The 18,964-nt window shown below is 40.9% G+C and overlaps 2 protein-coding genes across 2 annotated transcripts; both read left to right on the top strand.

Annotated features, from left to right (window-relative positions):
- The first annotated feature begins 1,549 nt into the window (after window positions 1-1,549).
- LOC105385951 (juvenile hormone esterase) lies at window positions 1,550-3,822 on the top strand. Its single transcript, XM_011556417.3, has 4 exons — window positions 1,550-1,694; window positions 1,796-1,961; window positions 2,133-3,406; window positions 3,554-3,822. Exons 2-4 carry the CDS (start codon window positions 1,821-1,823, stop codon window positions 3,717-3,719), a joined length of 1,581 nt encoding a protein of 526 aa, XP_011554719.3. The 5' UTR covers window positions 1,550-1,694; window positions 1,796-1,820; the 3' UTR covers window positions 3,720-3,822.
- Window positions 3,823-6,651: 2,829 nt separating this feature from the next.
- On the top strand, window positions 6,652-8,105 carry LOC105385950 (putative inactive cysteine synthase 2). The gene has a single exon (XM_011556416.3). It carries the CDS (start codon window positions 6,782-6,784, stop codon window positions 7,748-7,750), a length of 969 nt encoding a protein of 322 aa, XP_011554718.1. The 5' UTR covers window positions 6,652-6,781; the 3' UTR covers window positions 7,751-8,105.
- The last annotated feature ends 10,859 nt before the right edge of the window (window positions 8,106-18,964 follow it).

The raw sequence follows: 18,964 nt of genomic DNA, 5'->3' as shown, positions 1-18,964 counted from the left end.
TATGGTAGGTAATTAGGTAGCAGCACAGCACTCAGTCCTCTGCCTTCCTCATCCGGCAACTTTAAACCGGCTAGTTGTTTAAGTTATTTAAGTTAAATAAATTAAAAGTATAATAAACAAGATAACTCTTTAAGTATTTAATTTAAAAATCGGAACGTAAATGTTGGTTCCTCTATTTCATAAAAAGCTGCAATGCGATAATAGCCGGCCGCGAAGAGACGGCGAAGAATCAAAGAAACAAACATGGACTCAATCGTGTATTGAATCTGTATTGTCAACCACCGAACACTTGGTATATTTACAATAGCCTTTCAGCACTTCTAATAAGACTCACACTTGTGCATAAAAATCCCATCAAACCGATCACCTCGTAGGTTTTATCGTCGTCAAATAAGGTTCACATTGGCATAAGAAGTGTTTTTTGGTTAGTGGAATCGGTTATTTGGATATTTCTCACGAGTGCAGGTGCGTATCCGGCTATCGGATCAGATTTTGGCGCGGCTGTTGTTGAATACAAATAAATGCCCTAATTTTATTGGCGAAACAAGATCTGAGAACAATTTGTAAAGCTACTTTACAAGGTACTCGGACGTAACTACCTAAAGAGTTGTTTACTACGGTTTAATTCGGCTAAGTGCTTACAGCTAACTAGAAGTTGTAAAAACCAGAAAAACAACATTGTTTTCGATTTGATTAGTGTTAGACACCTACAGGACACAAATCTAGACAAAGCAGCACTTAGGTCAAGCAATGTACCTAAGTATGTACGATAGCTTCTAGGAAAGATCTCGAAGAGAGCCGATCGATACCGTATACATTATTATAAAAGTAGGTACCTAGTGTTAGGTACAAACTGCCTCCACACAGCCACAAAACCTCCCACAGCATATAAAGCTGACGTGACATAAACTAATGTTCCTCATTTAAAAAATCACAACGTTCGAAATTTAAAAAACGACTCCGTAGATGATAAAATGCGTGTCCGCTCCGCATTCCCACGTGGGTGCGCAGGTGCGTCCGCCGAGCCTCATCTCTCGGATGCTGGCCGCGGCTCGGGAAGCCTCACTAGTCGTGTCTTGCCACGGTCACTGCTCCCTGTCGCACCCTGTATATCAACCGTTGAAAAAGGATTTAATGAAGCCGATTTTTTTACATGAGTTACCTACTTACTTGCCGGATGCGGAAACATTTGCAAATTTCAGCAATATATACGTAAATTAGGCGGCTTTTCTCATCGCTTCCACAAATATTTACCATACGTGCATGGAGCTCGAGCTAGGTTGACATATCCCTGATTGAGCTTCATCGGATTATCTTATCATAGCTTATTAGGCTGTTCGGCACATATATCTGCTTCGGCTGGGGTTCGAATCCGGTACTATGGGTACAGCAGTCAGGTACTATAACCACTGCGCCATTTTTTAGAAGTTCTCCTTCCTCTTGATATAGAAGAAATATATAGAAATAGCATTTATCTCCATCTATCCGATAGTGTCGGTACTACGTTCAACGATCGTCGGACATGGCGCTAACCACACGGTTTGTGTGGTAAACTGGTGAACGATAGCAAACGCTCAAACTCACTCGCCGAACCACGACCTTTAGTCAATAAGTTAAAATTAATCACGCTAGACAGTAAACAATACGCTTAGCCGCTTGCCGTGACAGAAAACTAACTATACATAGGAAAACATGTAAGTTTGGCACACTTCGTCAGTATTTATTTACTCTATTCTAATAAAAAGTCTTTTGAAATGTTAAAAATGTATAAATTGTCTTGCTGTGTCTTTCGTAGATCATTCAGCGTTAAAAACTGTGCAATGAGCAGCTCCAAACCGATTGTCAAAGTGAAAGAGGGAAGTTTGCAAGGGACGCTGTGCGATGGTGAAGACAACTCAAAGTTTTATTCATTCAAAGGGATCCCTTTTGCTCGGCCACCAGTCGGTGATTTACGATTTCGGGTAAGCAATTTAATAAGTTTTTAACTCTTCTCGTGTGTAAACCCAAATGCCATACACGTTCATAATAGGGTACATGGCGGGTTAATCGTTTAAATATGTCGTTTGCAATTAAATACTCATCAAGTCATCATCATTAACTCGCAAAATGCTTACATGAATATTTTTCTTCAGATTCCTGAGCCTCCTACCCCTTGGGAAGGAGTTCGCGATGCAACCAAAGAATGCACTTTTATTTCGGCCCAGATGGACCACGCCACCGGGTCGGTGAAGGGCGGAGAGGACTGCCTGTATCTGAACGTGCACACGCCAGCATTGGGAGGGAACTGCCTCCTCCCCGTCATGGTTTACATCCACGGAGGAGGGTTCATCTATGGTCGTGGAACAGAAGACTCCGGGCACGGACCAGATTTCCTCATAAACAAAGGCGTAGTGGTCGTCAACATCAATTACAGACTGGGAATACTTGGATTTCTTAATTTAAACCTCAAAGAAGCGCCAGGGAACATGGGGCTACGCGATCAAGTGATGGCTCTGAGGTGGGTCCAACAAAATATTGCACAGTTCAATGGAGATCCAAACAATGTGACCATATTCGGAGCAAGCGCGGGTGCAGCCTCCGTAGAGTATCTGGTTTTGTCTAAGATGACAAAGGGATTGTTCCATAAAGCTATTTCCCAGGCCGGCTCCTCACTTATCCCATGGGCTCTGAACAGGAATCCAATGGAGCTAGCTTTTAAGGTGTCCACGAAAATGGGTAAAAACTTTCAATCAACGGAGGAATTGTTGAAACACTTTCAAAATTGTAAGCTGGACGATCTTATTAAAGTTTCAGAAGATGTGATCACATCTGAGGAGTGGAAAGGGGGTATATACTTCGGATTTGTGCCCACCGTTGAAACACCAGGTGATTGGGAGCCGTTTTTGGGTGAATCTCCCGAATTGCTGCTGAAACAAGGAGATTTCAATAAGGTTCCCTATCTTGCTGGTTGTTGTTCACAAGAAGGACTTCTTATGCTGTACGCGCGTCCTCAGGTTTTTGAATCATTAGCAACTAGCAAGAATTTTCTAGACTTCCTGACTTTCAACATCGACGATGAACACAGATCCAATGTAAAAGACAAGTTGAAAGAAGTATATTTGACTCACGATGGAACCGATGACTTTGCGGTTAACTTTTTCACCGATGTGGACTTTTTAGGTGGCACTTATTACGCCCTCTCATTGATGTCAAGGGCTGTTTCTCCTGTATACATGTACCATTTTTGCCATGAGGGTGAACTGAATATCTTGAAGAAGAAGTTGAACATAACTCGTGCAGGAGTCTGCCACAGCGACGACGGAGGGTACATCATGAGGGATGACTTGTTGACGAAATCTCCTCCAGAAATAGACCGCTTGGTTCGGGACCGAATGACCGAGATGTGGACCAACTTCGCGAAATATGGGTAAGTTTATTTATTTATTATTATGCATGCCTACCTATCTATATGGGTATTTTCTCATCTAAACCAAATACGCCCGGTAGCTAAAGTACAGTTTGACAATTTTTTTAGTTAGGTGATTTTTTGACATTTTTATTGTGTTTGTTTCAGAAATCCAACCCCGGAAATTAATGAAAAGATAACGACGAAATGGGAGCCCTTCGTCGAAGATCACCCGGTGTACCTGCGGATAACCGACCAACTGAAATTAGAAGAAAACCTATTGCCAGAAAGAATCAAACTGTTCCGAGAACTATATGAAAAATATTACCCATAGCTACATACTTTACTACTTACATACATACATTAGTATGTAATGTTACTGTAAAATGTATATCGGTATGGTAAGAAATATAATACTGAACAAATAAAATAGTATCTTTCATTTGCTAACACTATATACGGAACTCGATTGTATTTAATAAAGAAATGACCAACTTTCCGATAACAATGTAAGTATATTGTTTTTTGTTTTCTCCATTTCACTAACTAAGTACCTATTACCTATAACAAAGTTTTCATCTTAAAAGCAAAAGCTCAGTTAGGCTGAGCACGGCTCTGATTCGTTTGTAGCACCGGCATTGTTCGTTCAATAGGCGATCGGAATGCGCTAATGCCATTACGGGCTATGACATGTACTGGAGGTATACCGGCGACGCGAGAGTGGGCGACCTCACGCAGACCGAGGAACTGGCAGAACTGGACGAACGATAATAACAATTACACGTTCTGGTGACAAAACACAAGGTTATATCCTCATTATTATAATCATCTGATAAATTCTCATGCATGACGCAGGTTTAGAGAGACAATTATTTGATTGGATCCTTTTATTGCTTATATCTAGATTGGAAGAAATAAAAAAAAAACATATTCAGCATGCCTTAAAATAAAGCATAAAAATGCTTGCAGTAAAACGCACAGGCTACTTAGAAAATTGTAAAATGTAACAATTCAGTAATGACGTTGACGATTTCATATGTGTATATTTGGATACCGCCAGTTATGTTATTTGACCATCTACCGAACCCCGAGACTGCAGACTTGAAGACAATATATACCATGATACCACCAAACCTTCTAATGTCCGGTCAACTCTAGCATTGAGTTAAGTCTGTGGACGCCGAGTCACAGACTGGCCGTCGGGCGCCAGCGAGTCGCCGTGTGAAATACTCAGGTGCATCCAAACCTGCCCGCCCGCCACATACAGGGTGCCTCAAATCACGGCCACGACTCAACGAGTTACGTATAGTATAGTATAGCTTAGTTATATCCTGGTCCATATTTGTATCCACAACGAGTGCCGTATAACAAAGAGCTGAACCTAGGTCCACATTTGTATAACTTCCCCTTGAAGTGTGTGATTATTGGCAATCGTTAAAATTGTTCATTAATTTATTTCATTTGTTAACAATCTATCGTTATACCAGAGAACGAAGACCGTTGAGCTATAGGTACTAAGTAAGTAAGTACTTATAATTCCACGACACAAAAAATTACCGGTACATTTCGCCAACATAACACAGCATAACCAGAGCACCCTGTATGTGCACGCGGAGTCGCAGGGACCTTTCACGGCTGCGCCTGCGCCGCTTCCCACAGAGCGAGGCTTTCGTTCTCATTCTCCGCTCTGTTGTGCTCACACGTCACGGTGAATAATGCAACCATTTGTTACTTCGGAGGGATTCTGGGCTTATGAAGTGAACTTATTGATACAATTAAACTTAAAACGTACCTATTAAGTACCACAAAAATCTATAAACACTGTTTAACAAGTATTTAAAAAGAAATTTGACAGATTTCGTAGGCGTTTGACAGCACTAAACATCTGTTAAATACTGTCTAAGTTTTTGTGGTAAGGCTAAGGCCAAGATTCAACGGTCATAGGTAAAATCTAAAGAAAATTGGTTGGTGAAAATGGTGAAACCTGCGTCCTGATACTCCTGATTTGTTGATGTTTGTTAAATTAAAGCTACTTAGCCCTTATCATTTTGTCTATGTCCTTATTAAAAAGTTGATGGAATTCTAGACGGGGAATGATGCGTGCGCGTGACTGGCATCTTTTTACGTTTGTCATCGGACTCATCGGTCACCTAGTACTAACTTATGTTTTATGCAAACAAATAATCTGTAACCTAGATCAGAACTTGCTATTTGTCACCAACACGCAAAGAAAAATTGCGTTACGGGAAGGTGCAAACCTACCAATCTCGCGGTTATAACAATTTGTCACAAATTGATACTTGTAACTTTGAGGTGCACTTACAACTATTCAACATTTTATAGACCCCAATTATCCAATAGGCGACATTTGGCTCGTTCAGGCCACTTGGCTCGCCAAATGCCGCATTGTGTTGCGTTGTGCCCATATTTGTTAACAACGGCCCCTCTGTATTGACATCTGTGGGTCTTCAATGGCAGGGATACAAATGCTACTTATTCATACGCATTTTGAATGCAATCGCAAGGATATAATCGTAATATCTAGAGCTTTAAAAGTAGACTTAATTACTTGTTCATAAAGTCGATATTATTTGAAATGCGACCAAATGCTAAATACGGGTATTTTGCCACTTGCTAGTGTCAATAATGTAAAGATGAATCGGGTTCGAGGAGATTTGTCATTTGCTCAGGAAGTCAGGATTAAATAAATATAAAATTATCTATTAACCTTATCAAGAGCTTAGGACTTTGTCCCGATACATCTACTACTAGGTACTCGTCTAAGATCATTATCATCTCATCACTATTGAGTAAATAGGAAAAGATACCAGTATTATACACAAATAAAAATAATTCTAAAAGTTAGTTAATGTCTTTGGAAATATCTTACGGTATCACAAATTAAAATTACAGTACCCGCTTTATTATAATATGACTTGTCGTTTATGTACTTGTAGATAACAAGGTTAAGAACAAAAAATGTTGTTGACTGCGAACGATAATAATTATGTACCTGGAGGGTTACTTTATACTAACGAAAAACCAACGAACGAGAGCTGTCGTGCAATCGTACAACGAAATAGAGTCGTGGATGGCGCACCAGCGCACAGAAACTACGTTTTCCGTGGTATAGGGTAACCCCATTGTGATATCTATGTGTCATACATACACACGCCCGGTACTCGGGCATTCGATGTGTACTCTGTATTATGATTACGTTTATTGGTTTTTATCTGAACACTTGTTACGTGTTGTTGTCGGCCGTATTCGACTCGTGCCATGCGCCACTACCAGTCGACCCTCGCGAGCATTTAAAGGACACAGCAATCATGGATCTGCATCAGTGTACGACCGACTATTCGTCAAATAATAAGTGCTACTACATACGAAAAAAATATGTCGACCATTGACGGAGTTATTGACGGAGTTCATAATGAAGTGAAGGCTTCTGCCCTGGAGCTGATCGGCAACACGCCGCTGGTGGCGCTGGACCGCCTGCACCCCGGGCCCGGCCGCCTGCTGGTCAAGTGCGAGTTCATGAACCCCGGCGCCTCGCTCAAGGACCGCTCGTCGCTGCACATGATCCAGGACGCGCGCGCCGAGGGCCGCCTGGCGCCCGGCGCGCCCGTGGTGGAGATCACGTCCGGCAACCAGGGCTGCGGGCTGGCCGTGGTGTGCGCCGTGCTGGGCCACCCGCTCACGCTCACCATGTCGGCCGGCAACAGCGTGCAGCGCGCGCTGCACATGGAGGCGCTGGGCGCGCGCTGCGTGCGCGTGCCGCAGGTCGAGGGCCGCTACGGCAGCGTCACCTTCGCCGACGTGGAGGTCTGCGAGAAGGAGGGCCACAAGATCGTCGAGGAGACCGGCGCCTTCCTTGTCAACCAGTTCCACAACCCGTCCAACTCGCTGTCGCACTACAAGATGATGGGCCCCGAGATATGGAGACAGACCGGGGGGCGCGTGGACGGCTTCGTGGCGACGATGGGCACGGGCGGCGTGTTCACCGGCACGAGCAGGTTCCTGAAGGAGCAGAACAAGGACGTGAAGACATACGTGGTGGAGCCGGCGGGCGCGGAGGTGATCAAGGGGGACGCGATCACGAAGCCGCTGCACCTGCTGCAGGGCTCGGGCTACGGCTACGTGCCGAGCCTGTTCGACCGCTCGCTGCTGGACGGCACGCTGGCCGTGACGGACGAGGAGACGCTGGAGTACCGCCGCCTCATCGGGGAGAAGGAGGGGCTGTTCGTGGGCTACACCAGCGCGGCCAACGTGGCGGCGGCGGCGCGCCTGCTGCGCTCCGGCCAGCTGCCGCCCGACGCCTGGGTCGTCACCATCCTGTGCGACACCGGCCTCAAGTACTGCTAGTGCCGACTGCTCTCGCCACGGTGACCGACGCTAGCTCAGTTCCAGTGTTTGTTACTGCCACATTCAGTGATATTCTAATAGATGTGCATATCGCTTATTTAACTTTTCACGTAAGTTAGCCTATGAACTTCCATGTTTTTTTTGGCATTTCAATTATAAATGATAGATCTTCATAGGCAAGCAGCATGTGTAAAGTTAAATAATCTGTTAGTGTTTATAGTCATATATAAATAAATATAAATAATAAGACTATTGTTAGGTATTGACTACTTTTATATGTTCTCTGATGTTACCTATTTTAAGTTTTATTTATTTTTTAATTTTTTTGTGTTAAATAAAATTATTTATAACTTAACATATTTCTTGTTTATATTTTATAACCATTGTGATACATTATGCTACATAAGTATATATGTTTTAGTCATACTCTACCAATTAGGTAATTTAACATGTTGAAGATAGTATCTAATACAGTATAAGTAGTGTGATATGTGCCCTGTAGGTCAGAAATATATTAGGTAGTAAGAAAACAATAAAAAATACTCTGACCTAAATCAAGTTGGCCTTAAAATAAAACAATTATAATATATTCTAAGCGCAAAACACCGAAATCTTATTTAGTTTTTGCGAGGTATCCAATTAAAGGAACAGAAAACACCTGCCCCAAAAAAATGGGATAAGTTCAGCCTTGGAGCTGTCACTATAAGAACCTAAACTAAATTGTCTTTGGCGGCTATTCTTAGATGCCCTAAAATGGAGATGGGGTTTGAATAAATTATGGGGCTTACTCAAAACAAAATATATTTTTTGTTGTTGAAAATAATTCAGCTTGGGTCAGCTAAATAATAAAGTTTTAGGTAAGTATATTGGCATTGCATCATCCTGAAATGGATGAACAATGACTTATTGAGGATTATGATGATGCAAGCACTTAGTGTACTGTAGAGGTTTATGAGTACTTAAATAATTAGGACTGTTCCGTAATGATATAAGAAAATTTACTACAGAATAGAAATCTGGTTCTTTAAATCCCTGAAAAGTTTTAACGCAAAATTTACTACATAGTTTTTGATCAGGTAAAGATAAGTATTTATAATTTGCGTGTAGGTGTGAATTGCATAATCTATCTATCGACAAAGGTGCTTATAAACGATAAAAAAAACTGAAATACGCCTTGAATAAATATTGCTTCTTGATAAGATACTGTGAATCTGGGGGCACGGCATCGGTAGTACAAAACAATCATAAATATAAGTATCATATAGTTTCACACATGAGAACTTAAACTTAAGCAAAAATTCAGTATGTAATGCAGCCATGTGATGGACCTCCATGCTCGGGGTTTTTTAGACGAACGACATCAGAAATTAGATAATTCGTAAGAGAACTCAAGTAAGTACAGTAGGCAAAGCGGGCCTGCTATGTATGCCGCAGAACCAATAGTAGGTGGGGTAACCGAGTTACCGAGTGGAGACCACGAACAGGCAGGCGTAGCGTAGGCATGGCGTTCGGTACGCTGGACTGGAGACCTTAGAAAGGTAGCTGGTAGTGGCTGGATGAGGCAGGCCGAGGAATTAGTGTGCCTTGGAAAAGTTATTTGTCCAGCGTGAGCGTCCAGACGAATATTGTCGAGGGTGATGATCATGACGAAGTTGAGTCCTAAATACTCAACAACAAATAAAGCGCTGCATTCTTTATTCAAGTTCTGCTGGACAGCATAGTGAGTTAATTAATTTTAAAGAAATTATGTAAGAACAGTAAGTACGTATTTGAACCTATATGTAGTATAAAATTTATTTATCTCGTTGGTATCAAAGTCAAGGGATAATAGCTTGCATTGCTTTTATTCCCTCATTATAAATCAATTCGGTCGGACTTTATGTCTATTCGAAATTGTAAATCACGAGTCATTGGATTCAGCTGTCGGCAGATTCAAGATGGTTAGAGGGGCGTACACACATGTATTATTTCGCGATGGAAACTTCTAGAAGGTTGTGGTTAGTGATGCCATTTGTGCATTTGGCGGCGTTTTTTTACCACTCGTCCCCTCTAGGCGAGAAACCGCGAAAAAAACTTAATTGGCGCGATCTCGCTAATTTGCACAGACAGACCCTTTCGTGGAACTGACCAAACCTTTTTTGGTACCTATTCAAAGGTGTTTTTGGCAACAGGTGAAAAAATAAGCACCTTTATGCGGCAATAAAACTGTGCCGACGATATCAAGAAAACTTTTGTTCATCTATCTAGTCGGAACAATGGGTGTAGCCAAAATATTTGCTTTGGAATTAGCAATGGGTCATACAAAGATAGATGATGTTTGTATTGAGCTCTAATAGAGTTATTTGCGGAGATTTTGTGTGCTTGAGTGTTTGAAGACGTGCCCGAGGATCATTGCCGAGGATTGTGCAGTCTCATCGCCGTATTACTCAGTATCTAATTTATTGTACAAATATTATCTGTTTCCTTCATTGATATCCACAATCAGATTGGAAACATGGTGAAATAATCAGTTGATTGTTGAATTTTTCCATAAATTCGCCATAGCTACACTTATCAATAAATAGGAGAGATTAAATTTTATGACTAATAATGTTATTTTTGTAGGTGAGTATGTAAGTAACTAAGCACTTATGTAAGTAGGTATATGCATATGGTATGTTCGTAAAAAATCTGTCACCATACAAATGGATGCAATACAGCAATACACTAATAAGTATCCTTAAGTGGCATTATATGCTATCTTAGGTAACTTACGTACTTACCTAAATATACTTAACCAAAAACGAGCTTTTACGTTCAGCTTTGTTGCGATACCTGGAGGGTACAGGCCACTACAGGCATAGACATTGGTATAATAGTCTATGGTACAGGTACACTTCCGACTTTGCAGTCAAGCTTCCGCAGTGTTGGCAGCAAAGCCACAGCCCCGCTTGATGCCGTGGATAATGCCCTTATGGAACAGGATAAAGGCCGGAGTACAATATCCTCCTATATGTATATCCTACTAGCTGTTCCCGCGCGCTTCGCTTCGCCTTAAAAAGTTTTCCCGTGGGAATTCCGGGATAAAAAGTAGCCTATGTTCTTTCCCAGGGTCTAGACCGTATGTATACCAAATTTCATTCAAATCCGTTCAGTAGTTTTGGCGTGAAAGAGTAACAGACAGACAGACAGACAGACACAGTTACTTTCACATTTATAATATTAGTTAGGATTAGGATTAGGATTAGGATATAACAAAATCCTATTTGAATATCCAGGGCCTTTGAATTCTTAAATGTGTCCCTGCAAGACGTATGGCATCGGTGCAGTGGTTTGGTTGCTATTCAAAGGCTTATCGGTAGTAGGTCTACGTAGGGCAGAATATGGTAGCACTATACTATGACTATACTATCCATACCACGACCGCTAACCAGAGGAGTCCCGCAGGGCTCAATATTGGGACCTGTACTGTTATTTATGATATTGTATCGTCGGTGGAACACTGTCTTTCGTATGATGGTGGTAATTATGATACAACGAAAGGTGAAATAATGGCTAAGTGCTGAATCCCGGTTAATTCAAGTTCCTGGTCTTCGGAATAACTCTCGATATATCAAAGAGAGCAGTTTCTTAATGTACCAATAGACCCATTATGAAACTGAACATTGTGAAACTGCTACTCAGAAATTTCAAACTTTATTTTAAAATATTTTTAATATGGTTATGGTATCACCCTGGAGGAAAGGAGCGGTGGTAGCTCAGTCGGGTAAGCGCCCGCTTCTTACCCAAGAGATGCGGGTTCGAATCCCGGGGCTGACATGTACCAATGAGTTCTTTTAACTAAAGTACAATGTATACCATCGCTCTTACGGTGAAGGAAAACATCGTGAGGAAACCTGCATATCTAGATTTAGCACATGTAGATATGTGAACCCACCAACCCGCAGTGGACCAGCGTGGTGGGAAATGGTCCAAGCTTAGGAAGGCAGTTTAGACCTTGGGAATATGCACAAAGGTTCCACTCGAGAGAGCCAGGTGCAGGTTCTTACACCCCCACAAAGAATAGAATAGAATAGAATAGAATAGGTATCACCCTGTATAGTATAAAAGTATAGATAATTGAATGTCACTATGATCGTGTATAAAATAGTTAATTGTCATCATCAGTCAGCACTGGTGGTGACTCATGGGGATGAAGTCATCTACCGAAATTCATGACCGCTGCCACTGGACATACATGTATAGGCTCCTCACTGTATTATTCTATTCTATTCTGGTAGGGGGCGAAGTTCCTGTACGTGGCTCTCTCGAGTGGAACCTTTGTACATATCCCCTTGATTTCAGCTCTGCCAGCCTAGCTCCCGAGTAAACTGGAGTAGCAAGCCTGGGTGTTGCAATAGCTAAATGTATTATATTTAATATTAATTCTTAATAATTGATATTAATCCACGGAAATCCACTTCTAATAGCCTATCCAGGATCCTGAAGATCCTGAATCAGACAATATAAGCCTGTGTGTAGATTGTAGCAATTTTATACTAAAATAAAACGAACATCTTTAAACAGAAAGTTTTCTGGCACATAAATTGCATCCTATTTGCTTGAACATCGTCATCAGTCGATTAGCCCGTTATTGTCCACTGCTGGACATAGGCCTGTCCAATTCGCTTGCACTTTATTATCTTCACAAATACTTAGATACTAAAACCACATTTACTTAAGAGAATAAGCTCTAAGGCCTGGTGATATGGAGGCTGAGACCCTCAAAATTGATTTAATCTGAGTAAATATTGGCCGTGGACCCCGAGGTGTGCTCAGGTGGGCTCAGCTGTGTCATACAGGATGTTTAAGTTGACTTTCTTTGTGGGTTAGCATGTGACTCTTCACTTATCTAAGATTATCTCTCCTTTTGTTAAGGATTAGCTTAATTTGGGAATTCGACCACTGGCCTCACACTACACATTCAGTATTTATTTTGCCTAAAATCTTCTGGTACTGTTTTTTTCTAAAAAATAAGTACTAATTTTGAAATCTTGGAGTTATTTTATACCCACCACATAACAAATTGGAATAATTCTCCACTTCACGTTAGCACTTACCACAGATACAAACACAACAATTGGTCGTGTTTATTCTACTCTACCTAAGTACTCTGTAAGCATTATTGTAAACAATTAATTCTAATGTTCCTCGTAAATATTAAGTAAACCGACAATTATTGTAGTATTGTATCATTTACCTCGTTAAATATGCAGTTTAAGCCGCATTCCTAGACGCATAGATACTTAGCTCTAGACATTCCTAAACTGGATGACTGTGGATAGCATTGAATTAATTTGTACAGAATAATTTCAGAACAGAAAGTATCAAATGAAGGGAGGTCCTTTATTACCCGACTGCCGAAGGAGGGCGGGTAATGTTTTTTTAGGTTAATTTTTCAATTATATATTATTTTGGAACTTTTGTCATTAGGTGACGATGAAAATCCCATCGTACCTTCTATTTAACGTAAACACAAAACAATTATTAGGTACTTATAGTATATTGTGTTATAAATATGTTGGTGAATTAATGATATATATTCAGGTGTCACTGATGAAAAACAATCAAAAGAGTATTAAAAAATGGTTAGTTTTTTAAATATTTTGCTTTTAAACATAAATTTTGGGTAAAATCTAAAAAAACTTTAAACCTAAATAACTCAAAAATGGTTGACTTTCGGATAATGCATTATGGGGTTCAATCGACTGGAAATGCCTTCGTCTATGACCCATTAAGGAATACATCGACTTTCCAATCACCCTGTATTTAGGCCTTGTTTCACAATGTCTTACCTCTTCACTCTCTGTTATTATTTTTTTGACAGTGACAGCATGTCTAACCAGACCTTGTGATACAGGTACAGGGCCTTAATATTTATAATAAAAACTAAATGTGGCCGCGAACTCCGCTTCGCCTTAAAATTATACCCGCGAAGGATTGTCTCTTATACAGGGTCATTGGAAAGTTGATGTATTCCTTCAAATGGGTTATAGATGAAGGCATTTGCAGTCGATTGAACTCCATAATGCATTATCCGAAACTCAACCATTTCTGAGTTATTTAAGTTTTATGTTTTTTTTATAATTTTGCCAAAATTTATGTTTAAAAGCCAAATATAAAAAAAAACTAATTATTTTATTAATACTTTTTTGATTGTTTTGCATCAGTGACACCCTATTTAACTAATTATAGTCATTAAATTTGCAATATTCAACTCAATTTAGACACAGTGCTTCAAAATAATTAAAACATTAATAAAATGTTTCAAAAGGTGAAAACAAAAATGCTTAATTAAAAAAGAATTTCAGCTGAAGAATTTTCAGGCACTAGAACTTAAAAACATAGTCAATTTATAAGCTTTAAAATGACATATTACAATCTAAAATCGATTAAGGTATGACCAAGATATAGCCAAAGCAACTACATAGGCGGACAAATCTCACTAGGGAAACGAACAAGATTTGTTCAAATTTTAAGTTAAAATGTCTTATAACTGGACTTTGTAGAGCTCCGAACCGTTCACTAAAAAAAATTGTTCTCCTATATCGCGGTTCCTCAAAAGCACAGATCGACGACAAGGCTGCTTCACCGAAATAATGCTTGTCCGATAACACGGTTAGCCGAAAATACTTTTCGATGACGATAGGTTCAACGATAGAACGCTTTTTCGACTGCACAGCATGTGAAATTGTTTAACCGACATGTTTTCAGCGAATAAGCCGTCTTCGAACAGTAATTTTAAGGAACCGGGTTGTGAAGAATTATTTTGTATTACCAATCATAATTGAAAAGTACTTTTGGCTAACGTGTTATCGGACAAGCATTATTTCGGTGAAGCAACCTTGCCGCCGATCTGTGCTTTTGAGGAACCGCTCTATCGGAGAACAATAATTATTAAACGGTTCGGAGCTCTACAAAGTCCAGTTATAAGACATTTTAACTTAAAATTGGAACAAAATCTTGTTCGTTTCCCTACTGAGATTTGTCAGCCTATGCGGTTGTTTTGGCTATATCTTGGTCATACCTTTATCGATTTTAGATTGTAATATGTCATTTTAAAGCTTATAAATTGACTATGTTTTTAAGCTGTAGTGCCTGATTTTTTTCTATTTTGTGCCATTCTCTTGAGTGTGGCAGTGTCCTTTGATCCGGTCCATGTCTTTATATTTTCAAACCATGATGTTCTTGGCCTTCCTCTTCCTCTTTTCCCTTAAATTTTCCTTTCTATAATATTTTGAATATACAATGGTTCACTTACATAATATGTAATTTAAAAGCCAAAATTAGCAAAATCAGTCCCTTTCCCTTCCTCTCTGCTTCTACCCCCACCTCCTACATGGCATTCCTCTCATACTTACCTACTTCTCTAAAGAATTTTTGTTGGTTATGGGGAGAAAAATATTTTTTATCTCGAATGTCCAAAACTCATAGAAAAAAAATGTTCAGAGTGACGAGCTGAGTCATCCCCTTTTGGCGTACTTTTGTAACAACCTTTATTGAATTTTTCATGATGTGTAAAAAAGTATTTAAATAAATCTCTCTCTCTCTCTCTCTCTCTCTCTCTCAGCCTTCTGTAGTCCACTGTTGGACATAGGCCTCTCCTAACGATCGCCACCCCAAACGGTCACCCGCCATCTGCATCCAGCGGCTTCCCGCTACCTTCCGCAGATCATCAGACCAACGGGTTGGGGGGCGACCGACACGCCGTTTGCCGACACGGGGTCTCCACTCCAGGACCTTTCTACTCCAGCGGTCGTCGGCTCTGCGGGCTACGTGGCCAGCCCATTGCCACTTCAGCGTGCTAATCCTTTTGGCTATGTCGGTAACTTTAGTTCTCCTGCGGATTTCTTCATTACGAATCCTATCTCGCAGGGACACGCCTAACATAGCCCTTTCCATAGCACGCTGAGCAACTCTGAGCTTGTGGATAAGCCCTTTGGTGAAGCACCACGTCTCGGCTCCGTAAGTCATCACTGGCAACACGCACTGATTGAAAACGTTTGAAATCTACTGCGAGTTATTTATCAGTTAACATGATCAGACATATTTTCTCGAACTAGAACGAGCTCAGCGATCCCTCCTAAAGGTGATGTACTTTAAGCCGTATCGATTCCCCACACAAGAGCTCTATAATAATTCTAAACTACTATCTGTCAGAAAGCTATATTTACTGAATCTAATTCTCACAAAACATAAATCTATGCCTTACATCCCTATAAATAAAAGAAGAAAAGATATTGTCGATTCATACAGCGTTCGTACATCTTTTGCTCAACATCAATATAAGAAACAATCTGTCTTCATTTATAACAAAGTAAACAAACTATTAAAAATATACCCATTACTTTTAATTCAGTGCAAGAAAAAAGTCACTGAGTGGTTACTGACTCTTAATTATGATGAAGTGGAGGATCTATTTAAAGTTATTGTGTAATACTTAAAAAAAAGGTATAATTGCTCTTATGTATGTACTACATAATCATAGCAAAATATAGTGTACGTTCATATTATTGTGCAAGTTTTTATTAATGTATATATTTGAGTTTAACCATTAATAATCGTATCATATGCAATCTATTCTTTATAAAATATTTTTTGTATTCTTATTATTGCCTATAAATACACAACACAACACAACGCAACACAACACAACACAACACAACACAACACAACACAACACAACACAACACAACACAACACAACACAACACAACACAACACAACACAACACAACACAACACAACACAACACAACACAACACAACACAACACAACACAACACAACACAACACAACACAACACAACACAACACAACACAACACAACACAACACAACACAACACAACACAACACAACACAACACAACACAACACAAAACAAGGTCAGTTTAAATGTAAAATATTAATTCTCTCTCTCCTTACTTTAACTATAGTTGTTGTTGTTGTTGTTGTTCCTATGGCACCCCAGAGGTGCAGAGGGTCTCCACTAACGTCCGCCACTTCCGCCTATCTTCGGCTGTACTTTTGGCCTCGCTCCAGCTTAGTCCAGCGGCTCGCAGCTCGTTTTCGACGCTTCGGCGCCATGTCTGGACAGGGCGTCCACGGGAGCGCTTGCCATTTGGTGGCCTCCAGTCAAAAGCTACGTTTGCGGCATTCGTAGCTCCTCTTCGTACAGTGTGCCCAATCCATCTCCACTTTCGCTTCGCAATTTCCTTGCCGATGGGAGATTGTCGGCACAGCTTCCACAGATCTTCGTTACGTATTGTCTTCGGCCAGAAAACGCGCAGGATCGATCTTAGGGACTTATTGACGAACACTTGCAGTTTGTTCGTCAGCCCTTTCGTCACTCTCCACGTTTCGCAACCAAAGAGCAATACGGACTTCACGATGGAGTCGAAGAGGGAGATTTTTATCCGCCTTGTGAGCACATTTGAGTCCCAAACAGGTTTGAGCTGGGCAAACGCAGCCTTCGCCTTCTTGATCCTGCTCTCTATATCCTCATCTGCTCCTCCCTGACGGGTGACCGTGCTTCCGAGGTAAGTGAATGTATCGACCGAGTCCAAGCGTTGGTTATCGAGTATTAAGGCGTCCGAGGTTTTAGCCTTGATACGCATATCGACTGTTTTGCGTCGGTTTATTCGCAGACCCATTACTCTGGCTTCCTCCTGCAGGTGTACGAGTTTCTCTTGTAATAGGTCGAGAGTTGGCGAAATCAACACTATGTCGTCCGCGTAGTCTAGATCCTCTAAGACACCTGAAGCCCAGCTTATGCCTCTCGGGATAGCAACCACGTTCCTCATCACATCGTCAAGGAGAATAACAAATAGGAGCGGTGACAGGAGACATCCCTGCTTGACGCCAGCTGAAATGCGTATTGGGGCCCCAAGCTCTTTTTCATGTACGACCCTACATGTACTGCCCTCGTATAGCGAGCGTATAACTTGGATGATGCAGGCTGGTATGCCTCTGCGTTGTAGACTTGACCACAACGCGGTCCACTTCACGGTGTCGAAGGCTTTTTCGAAGTCTACAAAGGCCAGAAATAGCTCCGACTGCCATTCGACACATTGCTCAATAAGGACCCGTAGGGTGTTGGTGTGGTCAGTGCAGGAGCGTCCAGGGCGAAAACCAGCCTGCTCATCTCTGAGGGTCACTGCTACTTTCGGCGCGATGCGGTTTAGCAGGATCTTAGCTAAGACTTTGGCGGCAGCGGGCAGTAGTGTGATGCCGCGCCAGTTGTCGCATCGCGATGGGTCCCCCTTCTTTGGAACTTTCACCAGGAGTCCTTGTTTCCACTCGGCGGGTACTTGTCCGGCTTCCCAGATACGGGTCAACAGGGGGAACAGTATAGTAGCAGACATTGGAGCATCAGCCCTCAGCATATCTACATGGATGTTGTCGATACCTGGCGCCTTCCCTGGCTTCAGTGATTTCACAGCTGCAACTACTTCTTCGAAAGAGGGTGGCGCTGTTGGTATGTCCAGAAGAATGCTGTCGTTATCCATGCTGATGGGCTCTTGTTGGTCTGTGCCCTGGGCTTGCTCTAGGAGACTCGAAAAGTGCTCTGTCCATCAGTTAACTATAGTTATTAGGTATAATCTTTTATTTTTTAAGCAAAACAATATCTAACTTCTGGAAGAGCGGGGTGTCCTGGCACAGGTCTTTTTGTACTTAAAAGGATGCCTCAGCAACTGATTTGTATTGTATGTATGTTTTTGCATAATAAATATATTTTTCATTTTTCATTTCATTTCATATTTATGTATAAATACAAAACATTAAATTATAGGTAGGTATTATCATCACCTGTTCTTATCTAGGATCTTATCAGCTTATCACCTAATTATTAATCGACCATGGTTTTATACAGAATGAGACCGATAGCACGTTTATTTTTATACCTATTATGTACAGTGCTTACCATAGTTACCATGACCATGCAAATTTCCACCTTTTAAAAAACAACGCTTACGCAAATACTTAAACGAAAATTATCATTGTTTTCAATCTTGACAGTACATACCTACATTTACCAGTAGACCCTGTTTTTTGCTATTCTGTTATTTTAATATTAATTAATCATAGAATCTTATTGGCCTGCATATTTGCCTATGTATTAGCTGGTGCATTCTCTATAACAAATCTGCATACTTCATCTCGAGTGGGCGTGCTGGTCGAGAAAATTGTCATTTTCCTG

The sequence above is a fragment of the Plutella xylostella genome, chromosome 29 (assembly GCF_932276165.1).
Source record: "Plutella xylostella chromosome 29, ilPluXylo3.1, whole genome shotgun sequence".
Lineage (NCBI taxonomy): Eukaryota > Metazoa > Arthropoda > Insecta > Lepidoptera > Plutellidae > Plutella > Plutella xylostella.
The sequence above is the reverse complement of the archived record's forward strand: the minus strand, read 5'-3'. Positions and strand labels throughout refer to the sequence as shown.